We start from the raw sequence: 21,589 nt of genomic DNA, 5'->3' as shown, positions 1-21,589 counted from the left end.
TGTATATTTGTATATGTGCTGTGTGGCTCCGCGATGTGTATTTTGGGTTGTAACGATTGCCCGACATTTCGCTCCGCATGCTTGGGAGGATGAATCCGGTTTTTGGAGCTCAACGTCGTACGTTGTGCCAAACGACGTGTCGCTGTACATCCTGGAAAGACATCGGAGAGGAGCAGACACAACGTGGCTTGTGGCTAAGATACGTTCACGAATAGTTGTTATGGACAAAGTGAAAAACAATTCGGTTTCGAGAATGCTAATGAAGACATGTAAGTTCACGATTTCAGTTTGAATTCATATTTAAACGTGTTACGTACATTTTCAAAAATATGAGATTAGATTGAAGACAATTACGCGCGTGAATTTGTTTATATGCAGCATCAAAAAATGAAAGCATTGACTATAAATGTTGCATCAATGCAACACTACACAGGCAATAGCCACAGCACTCAACACACTGTGCAGCATTTCACTTGTAACATTCTCTGCTTTTCTGCATTGGACGCATGAGAAACATAAAAAAAAAACATGAAATATTCCTAATTTATTAACGGCACGTATGATTATTTTTAAATGACGAATTAATGACACGTTTCCAGATACAAATTTATCAAAATTATAATGGGATTGCTAATAATTATGCTTCCAGTGGTAGAAGGGGGGGAATTAATATGTTTGCAAGAGCAAAGTGGGACCTTGGCAAAGGGAGAGGATGGATGGACGAATGCATAAGAAGTCTTCTTCTAATTGGCTCTTCTGGGCCCTTACGGAGAATTCAATGTATTCGTACATCAAGCTTGAAGGGATACGGTGATCTAATTGTACTCACGGTTCAAAACAAACTGCAAGTATTAAACCTCAGGCTTGAATACATGACAGGTTCCCGCAGGAAATGCGTGCAGCACACAGTGTGGTGCAGTGGGGAGGAGGAGGGAGTGCTTTACAATCCTGGCGTGACCATGAGTCACGCCGACTATAACTCAGTCAGGCCCTCTGCCCTCTCTCTCTCTACACTGAAGAATGACCATTGCCCTAAACATCAACCTGCTGTATAGTTTTCCATTATAAACCAGACAAACTTGCTGAGTGTGTTTTTTTTATTTGACAATCACAAGATTGCGAGTTCGTATTCCTTTGCTGCGTTGCCTCGGTCAGACACCGTTCTACGACCGATAAAAAAACAATCTTTACTGCGTTGGCACATCATCGGTACTGGTGCTGTGGAGAAATTGTCCCTACCATAGGAATGTGGAATTCTTACCACTGACTCAAGGTCGCCAACGTGGATGAACACAGCCCTGCACTTTTTTGGAGCGTTTTTTTTATGCACGGCATAAATGTTTTGCCTCTGTGTGTATTTTAAATGTGACAACTACATCTCAATAACATTAATGTCACTGAAGTAGACAGGCAGACGCGAGGGAGGTTTACGAAATAAAATCATTTGCAATGGAGACGATGCAGGCAATGAAATCATTATCATCGTGATTTCAAATAAAAACAAAGCTCGTTTGTCAGCAGCACACGTGGATGCGTGCCTGTGTGGCGTCTTCAGTGTAATCTCTCTGTAGATCTATCAAATAAGTTCCCTGGAGATGTCAAGGGGGGAAGGGATGTTTTACAGAAGGCTGAGTTTGGCTGTGGTGCTGGATATCAATCAGATGAAATATGTGACATTCATGCCCCTTGTACTCATCCCATGTGTGCCATGTCCCACCTTGCCGTGCAGTGTCCTTGCGGCACGTGTGACAGATTTACGTAATTAGTCTTAGGCAGATGCCATTTATTATGATGTTCTTACAGCTAAATCTTGCAACTAGGAGAAAGATTTGCGTGGATTTTGTGTGTACACACACGTATATAAATGTGCTGTATTGTGTGAGTGTGTGACCACATGCAGTAAACCTATACCACTCTGTGGGTAGTCAACAGTGGATGTTCTATCGAGAGCCATTCTCACCATAGCAGCAGGACAATTCTGCCAATCGTGGGGCTGAGCATGAGAATGATACCTGGCCAACCTTCAACCTCGACAGGGGATAACTGACTGCTGCGACTAATTGAATGAGTTAGGAGTTGATGTTGAATAAATAATTGCTTCCTAATTGTTAGCGCATGAATAGGTCAGAAAATATAGCCAAGGTCAAGTTGAAGTCTTTATTTTCGAGTGACTGTGAGATGATGTTTACTGTTGCAAGGCCTGGGCCAGTGGTGAAAAATGTGTCTGCATTTCTACGAAACAAATTCTGGAAATTACCAATCAATTTATGTTGCCATTGCGCCTAGGCAGGGGAGACGATGACAAAAGACTCCGTGGAAATCGATGCGCTCGGTATAAATTAATGCAGTCAGCTAAGCCCTCGCACAAAAGAGGCCTAAATAAGTTTTACAAATATTTAAAAATTACCATTTAGAAAAATAGAAGAGCCTCGCTATATTACGTATTAAAGTACCAACATAAATATTAAGATGGGGGTTAGACAGGGGGATAGTGATGACTTAGGGGAGGCCTTCATCCAGCAGTGGATTGATGGCTGGAGCCTGTGTTCACATAGACCAGCCACTACTGACTTCCAGAAAAGTTGGGACTTTAACACCCGACACACCAGTGGGCTGAAGTAGTAACTAATCGGCGCGTTGTTTACGTGACAAACCTTACTGGCACCGCCAAGTTGTTTTTGCTCCTAAGATATTTATTTTGTTAGGACATGTATATTGAAAGCCCGCGAAATGTAAACACGATAGAAGATGAGTAATAACCAAGAGTAGGTGGCTTAAAACATTACGGTTTTATGAATGTTTGAAACTTCATTTTTCCTCCATGTGGATTACGACGGCGCCCGTAATTAAATGCAAATTTTTCATGAGCGTTTTGCTCTTGGCTTTCAATTGTTTAACAATTGAGACCAATCGTTTCATCAATTTTCTTGTTTAAATTACATGCCCTTCTTGCCGCTGGCCTTGCATTCGCTTCAATTACCTGAAGGTTGTTTCTATGTCATCTCGTGAAGGGGGGGGGGGGGGGAATTGCTCCGCAGGTTAAACTTGGCCACTCGAGAGCTGTTTGTATGACAGTTAAATTGGCAATAAATTGTGGTGCCTCATACATACGGCGGCGAATGCGCAATATTTGTGTCACCTACACAGGTTAAAGTGTTGCATTTGACACGAATCCAATTTATTCATTGTCAAAATTAAGTAGCAACTGTCCTTTATTGACATTTTTAACATTATTGAAATGGCTCCATTCGAGCATCCCAGAGATGGTAGGCGCTTAACATTAAGGAGCAAAAAATACCACTTCATCGACCCAATATAGCAGCACGGAACAGAATCTGGAATGGAAACGACTGCCGCTGCTTTAGAATTTGGGATGCACATTTGTAAGCTAGGTTTTGCCACCTGATGATTGCCTACAGCTCCATCGGTCACATGATTCTAAATCTTGAGAGGAACCGTTTGAGAAGCAGATCTGTAAGGGAGGACCGATGCATGAACTCTTGCATCTATTAATATAATCCACGAAGCTCACAGTACAAGCGTGTATTATTCCAATTACATATATTTTTCTTCTTGGTTCTTTCGGTAAAGTCACGTAGAAGGGAAGTAATAAAATAATAAAAATAAAACATAATAAAATAAAATAATATTATTATATTATTATATTATTTTATTATTATATTATTTTATTATGTTTTATTTTTATTATTTTATTACTTCCCTTCTACGTGACTTTACCGAAAGAACCAAGAAGATGAATCCCTGCAGTCACGAAAGCTTTACATCGAAATATACATATATTTTGTATAACTCTCTGTAAGATACTGACCCATTGTCGTAACAATATTCAATCACCTGTTGAGAATAAAGTGAGGGCAGAAGACATCAATGGGATATCTATAAAGTGATCACCTGAATCTTGACTTAAAGCTTTCGTGACTGCAGGAATTCATATTCTTTGGGTCTTTCGGTAAAACCACGTAGATAGAAAAAAAAATAACAATATCACGACGTTTCGATCGCAACACAAGCAATCGTCATCAGGTGAAAAAGAGGGGGTTATTCGCAATCATCATCACCTGATGACGATTACTTGTGTTGTGATCGAAACGTCGTGATATTGTTAATATTTTATTTTTATAATGTTTTCTCTCCGCGTGGCTTTACCGAAAGACCCAAAGAATTATGATCACCTGAAATTGATAAATAAATAATACAAAAGGTGCAATGAGGTTATACTCCTTTTGGTTTAGCAACATCCTCATACATCACACCTAGGCGCGTGCTCCTCCGATGAGCATCGTTGGCTCCGTGCGGTGCGACAGAAGTTCAACGCACACACACAAGGACATTGTGCGATTGGAACAATGAGTGATGAGGGAGAACCCGAGAATCGGAGCACAGAGTGGCAGCGAATGGCGGCAGTGGTGACGGGTGAAGGACAAATTGGTAAGCGGGTGGGGGCTAGAGTTGCCACTTACGAGGTAGAAAAACACCGGGACATCATCAGAAGGATATCTCACAATACCATGAGGAGGATATTATTACACGTGAGTACATCTTGAGTGGTGTATTATTACGCAACTGACAAAAACCGGGACTCTTAATGCCCTGGGAAGACGTACAGATTTTCCAGGACAGATGTCTCAAAACGAGGACTGATCCTGGGGAAAACCAGGAATAGGAGGTAGCTTGTGTTTTGGACGTCCAAAATCCAAACAATGCCATTGACCGACGTGAACGACCATCAGGATGCGACGATGACCACTGGCCAACAGAGCCTCCGCCTAACCAGCAGGCCGCCACCCTCTGTGTACGCCCCCTCGGCAGGGCATGATGTACCTGGAGGAGCACCGCTTGGTGCACCGTGACCTCGCCGCTCGCAACGTGTTGGTGAAGACTCCGCAGCACGTGAAGATCACAGACTTTGGGCTGGCGCGTCTGCTGGACGTGAACGAGGTGGAGTACCATGCCGACGGTGGCAAGGTACGTGATGGGCCGTCTGAACACCGGGTGCGGTGGGTACTGGCCTGCAAGATATAGTGGCTTGGAGGCAGGGGTCCGTGGACTACGCAGAGATGGAGCCATTAGGCTTGAGGCACCCCTGAATGGCAATACGTCTCTGTGAATAAGCAGCACATCAAGTAAATGTAGGTTCAATTTGCTTCCTACCTTCCATTTTCTCAACAAATTTGGACATTTAAATATGACCATTATTATTTGGCAGTTATTTTAATGCAGGTTTTTAGGTTCTGGTCTCGAAAATGGATTCAGGGACTTAATGTCATCGTAGCAGCGAGAAACACACCACTACTCGACTGATATATGCGTGGAAGAACACTTTAGTGGGAAAGCAGAACAAACTTTACAATTATGTCTTGCACAAATCCGCGTGAGACGATACGCATCTCCTGCTAACAGCCCTGCAACGGTGGTGACAATTCCACATTCCTGTGCCAGGGATCATTCTATCCATTGGACAACCCCCGTGTACTTTCCAAAGGCTAGTACTTTTTTATGAAAAAAAAAAATAGTATTCTAATCACACTGTCGCCTGGCCACATAAACATTTCCACAACATTACTGTGAAATATTTGGTAGACGCCTTGACTTTGATTGTTGATAATAGTGTAATAATTCCTATGACCTATTTCTGCATTCCATTGCTAATTGTCTCCCGTTAAAAAATGTAAAAAGAAAATAATAAACATGAAGAACTGCTGGCACATGTGTTTTGATCAATACACATCAGGAATCCCATTCTGATTCGCACATCTATACATCTATACATCATCTATACATCATCTATACATCCATACAAATGCCTCCATGAGAGTCAATGAGGTTGACTTCAGTGCTAATGAGGCATGCATGGACAGTTGTATAAACACCGTCATGGGACATCACATGTGGAAGATGCCATCTCTTGCACTGACACACCTATAGACTCATTATAAAGCAGTTCACTAACCCAAAACTGATGCACAGATGGACTGTGCATATTGAACCTCGCGGAGAGGAATCGGGCACAAGACTGAATTAATTTGAAGAATTGTCTAAATCCCTTAAGTGCAGGTGATGGCTATGAAAATGACATTGTCATGGATGAAAGGAGTTAAACTTGGAGCTAATCAGTGTGCATGTGTATGTACGTGCTTGCTTGTTTCTGTATACGTGCATGTATTCATACAGTATGTGTTTGTGCGCACATTTGTCGAGGTGTGTGTGTGTGGGGAGCGGTAGAGTAGCGGTTAGCGCTCTGCGCTGTGAACCCAGCAGCCTCAGTTCGATTCCCGCTCACAGCCATCACCAGTGACGATTATCTGAACCGGTCCTGGGCCTCCCCTAGGTCGACTCAGCCTGAAATGGGTATCTGGTGCGGTGTGTAAACATCGCCACGAGGGAGACAAAGGCGGCCGTGCGTGGTGCTGGCCACCCACCCCCTCGTGTGCCATGCCAGCCTTAATAGGTGCTCGCTAACAGCACTTGCCCCAACGGTCTTTTAAGGTTTCACAGGGGATCTTTGTCTGTTTTTGTTTCGTGTGTATTCGGGGGAAACATGCAACGTTGTGCTTAAAGAACTGCAATCTGAGGCACCTGGGTTGAATTCCTAACCATGCACGCTACAGTGACAAATGGCATCATTACCAGGCATGGCCTCCCCAAGGCCAACTTGGCCTGAAATTGGTATCTAGCGCAGCGTGTTAAGGACCAGCACTGGGAGGCGGGACGACGCGAGACGTCGTGCATCTCTTGCGGAGAGCCACAGCCACACCAGGTGCTCCCCAACATAGCCCTTTACACCGCTCGATTTGCTTAACAAGCTAATATGTCACTTTTATTCATTGCCACGTTGGCTTAGGGTGTGCATGCATATGTATGTACGTACACATACACATTTGTATTATAAGGAGATGCGGCGTGGTGTTCATCACATTGCATTTCTTGTGACTGTCGGTTCAGTTCCAAGTTGTGCACCCAAGGTCCATTTACATTCTGATTCCAAGGCTTCATTTACATTGTCACAAAGTGTCTGCATCATCCAACTCATGTTTGCTGGTAATAATCCCAAATGGCTGCCCGGAGCCCATGGTGTAAATTCTGCATTGCCATGGTGCGTGCCAGTGGTTATTAGCAACGGGACGAGCGCTCTTTATACCCCACAATATGGACCCATTGTGTTGACCCTGAAGCAACGAAGAGCTTAGTCAACCCTCAAATGGAATATTAACTCAGCCTTACAATTGTAAGTCGAGCAGTCTGTGGCATTGCACCACCCAGCCAGATTCGATTTGGTTGACTCGACTAAAACAGAAGTTAGAATCCACAATACTTTCGTGAATTTACTTCTGGATGTAGGCCTCCCCGCATTGTGTGTCGGTTGACCATACTTCACCGCCCTGGTCAATGCTCGTTGGCGATAGAGATGGGGGGGGGGGTAAAACTCACATCTCATCATACAAAATTACTAGCCACTGCGCCACCACTCCATGGAGTATATTGAGTTCATCACCGAATATTTTACAAACTTCACAGACAGGTACCACACTTTGAATGAATGTTCATGCTGTTGTTATTATTATGTACGTGGTTGTATTAGGACCGATGGCTTTGGAAATTATTCCACTAACGCATCGAATATTGTTGTGTTCTCTAGATGCCCATCAAATGGCTCGCCCTGGAGTCGATCCAATACCGCACCTTTACCCATCAAAGCGATGTCTGGAGCTACGGTGAGTGTGGTGGAGCTACGGTGAGTGTGGTGGAGCTACGGTGAGTGTGGTGGAGCTACGGTGAGTGTGGTGGAGCTACGGTGAGTGTGGTGGAGCTACGGTGAGAGTGACGGAGCTACGGTGAGTGTGGTGGAGCTACGGTGAGTGTGGTGGAGCTACGGTGAGAGTGACGGAGCTACGGTGAGTGTGGTGGAGCTACGGTGAGTGTGGTGGAGCTACGGTGAGTGTGGTGGAGCCACGGTGAGTGTGGTGGAGCCACGGTGAGTGTGGTGGAGCTACGGTGAGTGTGACGGAGCTACGGTGAGTGTGGTGGAGCTACGGTGAGTGTGGTGGAGCTATGGTGAGTGTGGTGGAGCCACGGTGAGTGTGGTGGAGCTACGGTGAGTGTGACGGAGCTACGGTGAGTGTGGTGGAGCTACGGTGAGTGTGGTGGAGCTACGGTGAGTGTGACGGAGCTACGGTGAGTGTGGTGGAGCTACGGTGAGTGTGACGGAGCTACGGTGAGTGTGGTGGAGCCACGGTGAGTATGGTGGAGCTACGGTGAGTGTGACGGAGCTACGGTGAGTGTGGTGGAGCCACGGTGAGTGTGGTGGAGCCACGGTGAGTGTGGTGGAGCCACGGTGAGTGTGGTGGAGCTATGGTGAGTGTGGTGGAGCTGCGGTGAGTGTGGTGGAGCTACGGTGAGTGGTTAGCAGTGGCTTCTTACCAACATTCAGATGCAGTTACATTTAAACACTCTACACACACAAATTGTACCAACTGTATTCTAACGAGCAGCTTTTACAACATATTTTGCGATACTCATTGGCAGTATTAATTCTTAAATATTAACAATGCTCAGTCACTCTTTGGCAGTTGATGTATGGTGCAGTCGTATTCTGTGACGATAAATGTCTTCTACACCAGGCCAACGTGTGAGTTAAATTCTTAAATTCATGGTATCACCTGGTCATGTTCCTTTCAGTACTACATTGAGCAATCGGTACATTAAAATGATATTCAAAACATGGTTGGAAAATACAATATTACATAGCTTTTCAAGCATTAAATGTACGATTTCTTCATCAATGAAGCATATCAGTTCAGGAATAGCCTTATTTTTTTAATTGTATGTGGTCATTGACATTTTACCATTCCTTGATGACAACTTACTGTTCACATTACATCTGAATATTAAACTGTTATTTTTTTAAAAAGCTTCCTTATCGAATCTAAATGACCTCAGTATTACTTAATGCCACTCATTATTAGTATTCATCTTGGAACCTTTTGCAGGCATCAGACGTTTTAATACGGGGTATATATAGCACAATTCACTTGTTATGTGTAACTATAATGTATCACCATCCAACTGTGATGTACACATCATCTCAATGCAGCCACACCTTAAGATAATACTGGACATCTGTTTTAAAAAAGCTTTATAGCTCATCGGATTCCTCCAGCCTAAATAAGATTCTAATTCTGATGTACAGAGGTAGGGGACGACATGCGGTGCTTGGTGGGAGGGAATACACAATGGCACAATACAGAGAGGAATGGTGGGGGGGGTAACTACGTGGTGAGAAGCGCTTGTAGGCCACGAGGAAGGGGGACCAAAGGTCTTCAGCCTATTCTCAGACGGAGAAAAATAAGTTCCGAATGCAAAGAGAGGAAGGGAATGGGAATTCCAAACGACGTTGGCAGCAGAGCGGAATGAGCGAATTTCCATTGAGCAGAGAGGATGGCTTAGGGATTCGACAAGAGGGCAAAGGGAAGGGAGAGGTAGGCAGAGTTTGACGGGAACAAATGGGCAGCTCACCTAGTCATAATGAAGGGTAATCCATCTATCTTAAATACGTGGAGGATTTGTGGAGATACTGAGAGCAATCTTATAATTGATCAGGAATTGGATCAGAAGCCAGTGGAGGGATTGCCGTCAAGGGGTCTCATGTTTAGGTACAGGTGCAAAGTCGGCTGCCAGTGACTCGTGTGGATCATCCGAAGTTTAGCTCTGAGAGATTTGAAAGCTGTAGACGAAGATTGCAGTCATCCAGGCGGGATGTGGGCTGCAGAGAGAGAGAGAGAGCTCTGGATCAATGATAACTTTGGGGTTTTCAAGTGGACAGTGAGACCTGGGACGTTTTTTTATGATGATGAGGATGATGATGAGAATTGACTTAGGTTTTTTAGAACGTACAATTGCACAAAATATGCATTGATCCAACCGTCGATAACGCAGTGAATATTCCCCATGTCCATACTGGCAAAGGCCTTTCGTTTTGGAACATAAAACTACAGCAACCTATGGGTTGGATGCTATAGTAATAACCATACATTGCCTCGCCAAAAACATTTACCCCTTGGCATCTTTAGGGTACATGTTTTAAATACGGATCACCAAATTACATGGATGATGGGGATTGTTTAAATTACCTACTTGATGTTTCCAAACTGCAAGCTTCCATAATTCATTCACGAATAAAGATCCCCCAACACCCACGTAGACCACAGCTGTTGGTGGGCACCGATCAAATTCAGTGTGGCACACAGGAGGGCAGCATGGCCAGCACAATGCCCAGCCACTTTCGTCTCTTCATTGCTGATGTTCATATACTGCATCAGATACTCATTTAAGACTGATTTGACCCAGTGGACGCCCAGGAAGGTTCAGATACCACTTGCCGTTGAGATTGTGCTTAGCCAAGCGTTGAAGTCAGACCGTCAGGGTCGTAGCGTAGTGCACAACCCACCGAACATCAAATCCCGATGCACAACTGTGTGTCGATATGCACCCAGTGCAAAAGATCCTCCGTATACCCTTCACATTCTTTTGGGGCAAGTGCTGTTAGAATATGATGAAGGGACATCTCATTTAGGTTGTTTTCTATATTGGCAGTGATAAAGTGGAAAACAAGATGCCTTTTTTGTGAACAGTTGCCATAAGTGAGTAAATTAGCACAAAGATGATTTTATATACGTGTTAACATATTTAACTTAGATTATCCCATTTGCAAGGGTGTCCAGGATGCCAATTGACACACACAATAAACACGTAAGAACATTGACACAAACATTTAAAATCATCCAATAGCAGTGGTGATTCATCTAATCGTTCTACATACAGCCACGGCAATTACCATTACTGCCTCTGAAGTGCAGGGCTACTTTTATTATTAAAATAATAATAATAATGTATTCCGTTTTTTTACCCAGAAAACTTTTCTGAATCTGAAGAGTCAATATTCTGGAGGATCCTGTCGAGTATACAACAGTAGGGGGAGGGTGATGTTGCAACTTACAAATAATCCCAATTGAGCAATTTGCAGATAATCTCCAGCGTTTGCATGTTTGGCCAAACAATTGATGCCGTGCGTGTATTTTTGTGGGGCGCTGCGGTGGCAAGATGTTAAATCCCTCGCCTGGTATACAGGAGCTTGTGGGTTCGATTCCGACCCTGACGCCTGCTGTATATTTGGAGTTTGCATGTTCTTCCCGTGTTCGTGTGGATTTTTCTCCGGGACCGCCGTTTTTTTTTCCCACATTGAGAATCGACGTGCGTTTAGATAATTTGGCTGCTATAAATTCCCACGTGATAAGCCACTTCGTTGAGCTATCAATTGTGGCCAGGTCGCTTATGAAACAGATCTGTATAGGTCAGTGGGCCTTACCTGGTAAAATAATTTTTTTTTAAATATATCCCTTACAGTTAAAATAGTTTCAAGCCATCGAAGCGGGTCTCTTGCAGGAGTGACCATCTGGGAGCTCATGACGTTTGGAGGCAAGCCTTATGAGGGCATCTCGGCGAGGGACATCCCGGAGCTGCTGGAGAAGGGGGAGCGCCTCCCCCAGCCGCCCATCTCCACCATCGACGTCTACATGATCATGGTGAAATGTACGCATCTCACCTACCACTCGGTGGTTCATAGTCACAAGTCATCCGAACACGACTTGGTGTCAGTCATCTGACCGGGTCGTGATGTTGGAGAACACCTGAACCCCCCCCCCCCGCCCACCCCCCCCCCCATTGGAAGGTCACATGTTCAACTCAAACATGTGACCTTTCAGTGACCATTGGAACGAGCACCACATTGTTGAACATCGCGAGTGGTTATCCAGGCATATGGAATTTTACACCAATTTATGATGGAAACCAAAGTTAAGCACCGTCCAGAAATTGTTTGATCCTGAACACTTTTTACCCTCGTGAGTCAAAACTTCTGACAATGATGATGTTGAAGATTTCCCTGCAAATATCCTTAGCTCCATTGTTCGTGAATGTAAATAACACCTTATGTATTAATGGCCTTGCATATGTTTGTTTATAAAATTGGAGGTAAGATTTCATCACATTTGGAAACTAAGATGGTGATTTGAATCTTAAAATTGAGCTGCGAAGCCAAGAATATTGTCAGCAGCTAATTTTGCAAAACGGAAACGTTTTAAATGATTGCATTTAGTTTTCTTTCGTGGAATATTGGTTCCTTTCCCTTTCTCAAAAAAACACGACCTCGTTTCATGCACGGGTGTGCGTCTCTTACTCTTTATCATCCATCGTTCCCTACTTTTGTAAATTAATATTAAAATATATATTTGTTGAATGTAGAAAAAAATCACGTTACTCAAATCCATGATGCTGTTTAGCTGAAAATAATCCACTGTTAATCGACAATTTAACACCATGAGCAGATGTGCTTTGATTGTCAACATGCTCAAATGAAATTGGCGCTCACACTCAAATCTCAACAGCAATTAAGTACGGGCGATAATCAAATGAATTAGATTGGGTTGTGTTTATTTTATCTGATAGATGGCACTGGCAGAACACTCGGTTCATATGTGCAAGATGATAATTTTAACTCCTAGTTCGGGGATCAACTCGGCCGATGGTATTTTGTGGAAAGTCAACGGTGATTATCACGTGAAATCGATGGCCTCTGTCATAATAATGTGGAATTTCCTCCGTTAGTTAAATTCCACCAAGAGAGATGGGCACCACTACATTCGTATTTGAGCAGGAAGTCGCTTTTTTCATTTTAGTTTTATCTTTTGCAACCAGACATTAGCGCACATTAATGTAATCTGTTTAATACATTCATGAATGATTACTTTAATTATGGTATGAAGAAGTAAATGGAAACTAACATTTTAATTATATTAAAAAGTCTTGTAGCTACTTAGAAACATATGGCCTTAAACACAGCTTGTGATAATACAACTCAAATGCAAACTTGTTTCTGAATATCATAAGCCTCATTAGAAATACACCGAGTCGCCGATGCAATTTAACAGTTAATTTATTCTTAATCTCATATGCTGCCTCATTTAATTAAGCATAAATACATTTTAATCCCTTCAGGGCTGGTACAGAGATATTTTGACAGAAGTTGGTCAGCACACAGACCCCATACCAAGATTTTTTATTGTAACTCATAAGCTACTGTGGTATTATTGCCCATCTCATCCGATCAATGCACACTTAATATAGAAATATGTTCATGTTATTGCTACATTAAATGGCACAACAGTATATACACACATACCGTCGTCTTAGAAAAAAATCAGACTAACATCAGTGGTGAGTGATATTTGAACCGGTCATGGGCATCATGAATGTCGTTTACTTACCCAGATGAGAGTCCTTTAAGATGAATAATCTCCTCCTTAAGGGAGGTCGAGAGAACCATAATGATGACGCTCTTTTTTAATTCCTTACATCATTTACTGGGGCAGCAACGGGAATTAAACTATTGACTCCATACATTGACCATCTGATTATCCAAATGGCTAGCCTAGGAGCAATTACGGGTTTAATGTCTGCATGGCAGTTTGAAAATGTCTTCGGTAAACGTAACGACAAAGACCTCTTTGTAAATGAATTCTGAACTGCTCTCAGACGGGCAGCAGTGGTCGAGGTCAGGGGTCAGCAACCTGCGGCTCCGGAGCGGCGTCGCGGTGGCTCTTTAAGGACTTCTGCTTCGTGACGTCGTCGTTTGTGAAGGACCTGCCACCGTCTCGTATACACGTCCATTGCGACTCTTGACATTTTGAGGGGTTTTATTTTAAACCAAATTACTCTTCTTGTTATTTTGGTTTGCCGACCCCTGGTCTAGAATGAGGCTCATAGACTAGTTTAGAGAGTACAATTACCATGAAATGTATACAATTAGAACATCGTGATGCCTTAATTATTGCCAGAAATGGGAAAAGCCTCTTAATTTTTCATCAAATGAGAACTTATTTGTGGAAAGTCAAAAGTGGTTGTTTCGTAGAGACCCTCGCCGTTGGCGAGGGGACGTGGGTGTTTTCACCACAGGCTCAGAGCTGCCAATGGTAATGGGCACCACACAAATGGTTTGTTTGAGCAGGGAGACACTTTTTTTTATTGAACAGATACCTCATGGGAACTTATTTTCAAAGTAACAGCATTGATCTATACATTAAGTGTCTTTCAATGGCCATAATCAGCATGCAATATATCAAATTCCACTCTACAGTGTCTCCTTATACCACCCTCCTCTACATTGCTGGAGCACTCGGCTTCTTACTTTCATCAACCTCTGCAGTCGCGTTACAAAAGGGTAATCAGTTGGAACTGAAATTAGCTTACCTTCATAAGAGTGAAAATTTAGAGCACTATTCGTTGGCCTGTTTCTAGTCTCATAAAATGGCCACTTTCCACAATTCATTTCATATTGAAGATGTTCTTTCTCATACACAAATACTGATTTATATTTATTTAAAAAAAATGCTTCCTCAAATACTGCCTGTTAAAAAGAGGCTGATCACATACTCACACACTCCCATTGAGACACCCCTTCATAACCTCACTCAGTCAACACGCACTCACCCATTACCATCACGCCATGAGTCACCGAAACCTCCACACACTCACACGCTCACACGCCTACCCCCTCACCACAGCACTTGTCAAGGCATCACCCATCCGCTGTCTCCCCCCCACGGATATCGGCCACCCACGTGTGGGAGCCCAACTCGCGAGCTTGTGTAACTACTCCCTTACACTCCACCCCCCGCCAACCCCGTCTGAGCGTACGCCGCTGTACCTTCCCCTCGTTTGATTGCTTCTTCAATAAAATACTTCCGGTCAAAAGTGGGGGCCTGGGTCTGTCAACAAGTGTCACCTCTCTCGTGCCCTCCTGCTCAACTGTTTAGGTCGTGCCGTGTCATTGTGGAAAAAGGAAGTGCCATGTTTTACAATGCTGATGACTACATTTTAAAAAGATTGGTATAATGCCACCCATTAGGGCACTCAAATGCGGGTGTTAAATGCACACATCAGCAAGACTGCAAAAAAGAGCTGAAAAACAGTATCTCTCTAGACATCTCTGACAATTTACAATATGCGCACGGGTAGCGTTGGGATTTGTAGCGTTGAGATTCGTGCACGACACGCCGCTGCATATTTTATTGCAAAAATATAAAAAATATATATAATCTATTACATTTCATGGCTATTTAGAAAATAATGTCAAAGCACTTGTTCTTTTTATTGTCATATTTTTTTTTAGTACAGAAAACGAAATAGCAAAGTCTGACATTACAACCAATGCCATTTTATGGCTTTTCAGTTGCTGGGCCTCTACAAACAACGAGATGGATGATGAGGATGATGATGGTAGAATGATTACATTTTATGCGATTTCCAGTCCCTTTATGAGTATGTTAATGTCCCCCTTGGTGCACACCGTTATTATAGCAAAGGGGTAATGCCCATTAAGAGAGTACTTTCTCTCCGAACAATATATCACGCCAAATATTACCCATAGCCGAAGGTAGACACTCATAGTGAAATTTCCAAGAGGGGGGAATGATCTTATCGACATGCACTGTGTCTTAAAAGTTGAACTGGGCAAGCATCACTCACTGAAATGAATCCATTAACAGATTCATGGCGAGGGCTTTAAATGTTTGGAATAGCGCCTATTGGATTTTTGTCAGTAGCATTCAGGATAAAACGTGAGCAATGACGGTTCACTTCTCTTTGGGTCAATGTTGATCCATTTTAGGATCACAAATGTAAAACAGAAACATGACAGAGAATGTTGGGAGGGTCATCGAGCGGTCTGCGGTCTTCCGGCAGTGTCGTGAGGTCACTCACGGATGCAGGCTGCCCGAGTGGATGTTGGGAAGTCCTCGTGGGATGAGTGTGTTCGCTACAAATGTACGCTTCGAATGTTTTCAATTGTACGCGTTTATTTTCATTACTGTATTCCCACGATGCAAGTCATGCGTAGCACTGCCCCGTAGCACGCAATAGAGATACACACCTTTGTTTCGTGATACGAGGAGCACAATAGTGCTTTTGCTTATGCTGTTTCATTTATATTTGTGCAGTGTACATCATGGGACCTCCTTTGCCAGTACCAACATATGAGAATAGGTTTTTCCCCTTTAATCTGGCAACAAAACATCAAACTGAAACCTTTTACAAGGAATCATGTATGCATTAACCACAATACTTGTGGTCAAAATGCAAACAGGTGGGAAAGCATGGTCTGCTGCTGATGCAGACTGTTTTTAAACAGTCTGCATCAACAGCAGACCATGACGGACGCTTGTGTTGCGCCCGAAACGTCGTGATTTGTTTTATGTTTATACCTACGTGACTTTACCGAAAGAACCAAAGAGTATGGATTCCTGCAGTCACGAAGGCTTCAAATCAAGATAAAAACACATACTGTGATAATATATGATGCATTGTCTTTGAAACTGATTGGTCCACACCAGAGACAGCTTTCTTTTGAGCCTCGTCTCAAACGGTGTTAGACCAGAGCAGTATAGTCACACCATGTACAGTAGCCTAGTTTGCAATAGAAAATACATAACCTCACATAACCTTCAACCGATGTACACATCTGGGCCCTGTTGTTCTGTATTATTTATAACCATACTCCTTTCCACATGACTGTAAGTGTTATTTCCCATTTCATCTGGATAAATAAAACACGCGTGTGTGTGCTTTGATAGCAACGTCATAATGATGGTTGTAGCAGTTGAATTAGTTTGTTCTCCTGAACATGAATGCACCATGACCCCATCTGTCTGTTTTTGTGAACCCTAGGAGCTTCTTCCGTCGGGCTCTGTGTTGACAATTGGTGCTTGCCAGTCTGCGTCTCTATGAATACTTAATCCTGCCTGCCCGTGTCCCTCTCTCTCTCCCCTTGTGAATGCTGCCTCTCCGTGCCTGCTCAGGCTGGATGATTGACGCTGAGAGTCGGCCTCGCTTCAAGGAGCTCGCTGTGGAGTTCTCAAAGATGGCACGTGACCCGCAACGGTACCTGGTCATACAGGTGAGCAGTGACCTCGCCCGGCACAACATTCTGGCCTTCCTCCACCTGGAAATGCACACGTAATATTCTGCATTACCACCGCGCTGGTTTGCGCAGTCGTGCTGTAAAGGTCTACGTTGTGCTTTTCGGGTTGTATTGACGCAACACGCAGCACAATGCGAATACGGATCGGAGAGCTGTTTTCTGTGTTTTAAATGTCTGTTGTTGAATAATTGCTGTATTATTTTATTATTTCCCTTCTACGTGACTTTACCAAAAGAACCAAGAAGATGAATCCCTGCAGTCACGAAAGCTTTAAATCGAAAAATGTATCAGTGGACCTAAGCGAGTACTCGTATTGAAAATTCCACATTCAAATGACAGGAATCAATAAAACATTTCTAAAAGTTGTCAATTTCTAGAACAATCTCTTGTCGACTTCCCACGTACAGCGGCACCAAGTGTATTGACCCTGAAGGGATGATGGGCTCGGTTGAGCCTTGACTGGGATTTCAACTCAAGAACTTCCGATTGCTTGTCAAGTCTTGTGGCACAGGACTACCCATGCGGAAATAACTACAATACAATGAGGATTGAGAACGTGTATTCGTGTAACTACATCTCATGATGTGAAGCAAAAGTGGGTGACACACGCTGAGAGGTAAGTCAATCGGGGAAGTAGAATGGATGGAGGTGCATCATAGGTGGTGGCATTTGTCTTGAAGTATGAGTCACCCAACATTGATACTGCATGGTCCACCATAACACGGGCTGTTGTTGTACCGCTCTGGACCCGCCCCTAAGCATCGAGTTCCTCCTGCAGTCTAAATGAAGATCATGATTCTGACAGGCTGGTACCAGTAGCTGATCTGCTTGCAGACGAGTTCCCCTTTTTGTATATGTAAGGGCTGCACAGAGTAGCACAGAATGCAATTCTTGCACAGCGGCAGCAAGCACGCGGCTCTCCGCGCGCACCTCGTTCCCAACTTCGTCACACGCTGCCTCCTAACGCAAGTGCCCTGCAACATCCCAGGAAGCCACCAGCTCTCGACACAGGCCGTACGTCGCTCCGCACGCAGCTCCACGCGGTGCCTCAAAACCGCTGCTCCGTCCAGAAGTTGCGGCCGATCAATCATTCCGCAAGCGGCCCAAGCGCCGATGCCTCGCGCAGTTCCCACTGTGGCATCCCTTCGATCAGTGATGACCACTGCTCATTGCATTCTGCGGTCGATGCCGGTCAGTTGCCTCTGCTGCGCCTTCATAAATAGCTTTGACATTTCGGCAAGTGGAAGAAGAGGTGAGATAACGGTGCATGAAGGAGGGGGGTGTGTGTGGAATAAAAGGGTCTAGAACCCTTGCCTGTGTGTTGGTGACGAGAATGTCCGATGCAGTGCCATCATGTCCCCTGATTTTTACACCTCAGCGATGGCCACCCTGTGTACAGTGAATGACCACAACCCTGCCCAAGATGCAAACAGAGTGGTGCTGATGCTGTGAAGTGAGTTTGCGTCTGTGTCTCTGTGTGTCTCTGTGTGTCTGTGTGTGTCTGTGTGTGTGTGTCTGTGTGTGTCTGTGTGTGTCTGTGTGTGTCTGTGTGTGTCTGTGTGTGTCTATGTGCGTCTGTGTGCGTCTGTGTGTGTCTATGTGTGTCTCTGTGTGTCTGTGTGTGTCTGTGTGTGTCTCTGTGTTTGTGTGTGTCTGTGTGTGTCTCTGTGTCTCTGTGTCTGTGTGTGTCTATGTGTGTCTGTGTGTGTCTATGTGCGTCTGTGTGTGTCTGTGTGTGTCTATGTGTGTCTCTGTGTGTCTGTGTGTGTCTCTGTGTCTGTGTGTGTCTGTGTGTGTCTCTGTGTGTCTGTGTGTGTCTGTGTGTGTCTGTGTGTGTGTCTATGTGTGTCTATGTGTGTCTCTGTGTGTCTGTGTGTGTCTATGTGTGTCTGTGTGTGTGTCTCTGTGTGTCTCTGTGTGTCTGTGTGCGTCTGTGTGCGTCTGTGTGTGTCTGTGTGTGTCTGTGTGTGTCTCTGTGTGTCTGTGTGTGTCTGTGTGTGTCTGTGTGTGTGCGGAGCGGTAGCGGAGCGCTACGAACCTGGCGACCCGAGTTCGATTCCCGCTCACGGCCAAAATCAGTGATGATTATCTGAACCAGTCCTGGGCCTCCCCTAGGTTGACTCAGCCTCAAATGAGTACCTGGTGCGGTGTGTAAGCATCGCTACTTGGGAGACAAAGGCGGTCAGCCGTGGTGTTGGCCACCCACCCCCTCGTGCGCCGTGCCGGCCTTCACAGGTGCTGTAACAGGCTATCCGGTGGATGTTTGTCTCTGAATCCGGTGCCTGCAGGGAGATGAGCGCATGAGTCTTCCCATCCCATCGGACAGCCGCTTCCTGCAAAGTCTGCTTGCGGAGGAGGACCTGGAAGACTTGGTGGATGCTGAGGAGTACCTCATGCCACAGCAGCCCTTCTTCAAGGGCAGCTCCAGTAATCGAGCCAGCACTGCCTCTGACGTGGTGAGGAACGGCCTGCAGCGAAGGGAACAGAGAGAACATTTTAAGTCTTGAAACGTGGCAACACGAGATGATGTGCTGCATGTTCCTGTGGCTCGGGCTTATTGTTAATAAACAGGCCAGAGCGTGTCAAGAAGCGGTTTTAAATGCACCCATTAATACCCATTGGGTTAATCAAGTGCCTCTTTGATCAAGCGAGCGTGGGGTGGTGCTCATATCTTTTTGTGACTTTGATTCATGGGTGTAAACATTCCTATGGTAGGGACGAGTCTCCCCTTAACATAACCACTGTTGACTTCCTACTCAGTGGTACTTATGATCTGAAATTAACGATGGGCTGATTTCATTCCTGCTCGGGTTTTGACCTCACAAGGTTCTGATTGTGAGTCACGTGCTGTCATCTGGGACCAACCAGAAAGTGTTGGTTTGATAATGATAATTTAAAGATTACTAAAATACGCTGTCTGTGATTATGGAATTACAATTTTACCAGCAGCTTGAGCTTGGTCAGAAAAAACTACACACACGCTCACAATTGGTCGTAAGAAGATTTATTTCACGAATTTCATCCCGCTAAACTCCCACCTGTCTGGCATGACTTTGGAGAGACACTTTCTATTCAGAGTCCCCGGTGCCATTATCTCACTTGTGGTTGATCCAACGCTTCTGTTATGTGCTATTGAAGATCACTCAAGATGTTTTTGGTATAACTTACTTAATTGTATAATGAACGTGTTGGCTAGACCTGAAGCCATGGAGTTAAAATTAGTGTCTAATTATAATTATTTGATAAAGTATGATACGTTTATGTACAGTGGGTTTTTCGATGGTCTCACTCTTGTATGTGACCTTGGTTTCACAAAAGAAGGTATAAACCATTGAGTTCACATTTGTTAAAGAAGGGTAATTCATATAGTTGCAGGGATCTTTTCACATTCGTGCCAACAAGGTTAAACGGTTGCACTGATCATTGTGTGAGCCTTAACAGCATATGACAAACTAAATGTTGATGCATGTTAACGCATTCTACCATGGATGTGTTGGTACGTGATCTATTTGAATTGCACGTTCTGCATGCCGAAAGCGTGTTGCAGAGTGTGCGTCTTGTCATATTGACTGCGCTAAGATGCCAGTCAGCAAGCTGCTTCAGTGCCCTCTGCATGTTGGACGATCTCAGCCAAGTAGGAATCGATTGCCGTATAATACTGCGCCAAGATGTGTGACAGCACTTTGTTCCATTCACACCGATCTTCGTGATTAATACGTCCAATGAGTGTGATTTTCGCAATTGAAAGTTAATTCTGCTGAGCTCTGGACCTTTTTTTGTTTCATGCGTTCTGCTGCCCGTAATTGAAAACGAATTGACTAATTAACTCGGTAAGCGTAAGGTATGGGACTTGACTAGCAAATCTTAAGACGGTGTTGTTGGTTGATGCCTCACATCAGTCACTATATTCATGGATAATCTCTTAAATCCTTACATGGAAGCATAGCACTTTGATCAAAACGACATTCCAAGAAAGTCGAGCAAATAGCTACAATTGTACATGCTATTTTTTTTCTGTTTCCGAGGATTGTGCGGTTTTAAAACTTAATTTTATAATGAAGAGCCTGTACTGTTGTGATTGGTTAGAGAAACCCATCCGGTTGATTCTTTACCATCGCCACCACAATAAACGTACATTGAATGGAATCGTGACCCAGAATTTTGACAATTTATCAAATTGTTAGGGGGACCAATTGTTATAATGTGGGCCACTGTTTGCTGGTGTCATGCCTCCAAATGACAAGAATTAAACAATCTCCAAATAAACGTTATAAAAATAAAATGAACATCCTTTAACTTTACTGTAACTGCCGTGACACCTCGACTCTTGTGGAGAATGGATAACATTGATGGGCTATTGTCTCATCAAACAAAAGGCATGGCATTTAATTGAAATGGATCTCTAGACTTTACACAGGCAAATATCATACAACATTAATAAGGCAAGGGATAACCGAATATCAATACAAACATTCTGAATGGAATCCCAACAAGAAACACTCTAATTAATTAGTAAAATGGCCAAAGGAAGCTTTTTGA

The 21,589-nt window shown here is 43.9% G+C and overlaps 1 protein-coding gene across 1 annotated transcript in view; it reads left to right on the top strand.

The window, feature by feature from the left end:
- LOC144721068 (receptor tyrosine-protein kinase erbB-4-like) overlaps positions 1 to 21,589 on the top strand; it is a 249,636-nt gene that overhangs the window by 210,851 nt on the left and 17,196 nt on the right. The window contains exons 21-25 of the mRNA XM_078598401.1: positions 4,831 to 4,986; positions 7,658 to 7,733; positions 11,461 to 11,607; positions 16,929 to 17,026; positions 19,339 to 19,506. Coding sequence (XP_078454527.1) covers positions 4,831 to 4,986; positions 7,658 to 7,733; positions 11,461 to 11,607; positions 16,929 to 17,026; positions 19,339 to 19,506 — 645 coding nt within the window. The remainder of the gene's footprint in view (positions 1 to 4,830; positions 4,987 to 7,657; positions 7,734 to 11,460; positions 11,608 to 16,928; positions 17,027 to 19,338; positions 19,507 to 21,589) is intronic.

Source organism: Lampetra planeri, chromosome 10 (genome assembly GCF_965212315.1).
Source record: "Lampetra planeri chromosome 10, kcLamPlan1.2.h2, whole genome shotgun sequence".
Classification (NCBI taxonomy): Eukaryota; Metazoa; Chordata; class Hyperoartia; order Petromyzontiformes; family Petromyzontidae; genus Lampetra; species Lampetra planeri.
The sequence above is the reverse complement of the archived record's forward strand: the minus strand, read 5'-3'. Positions and strand labels throughout refer to the sequence as shown.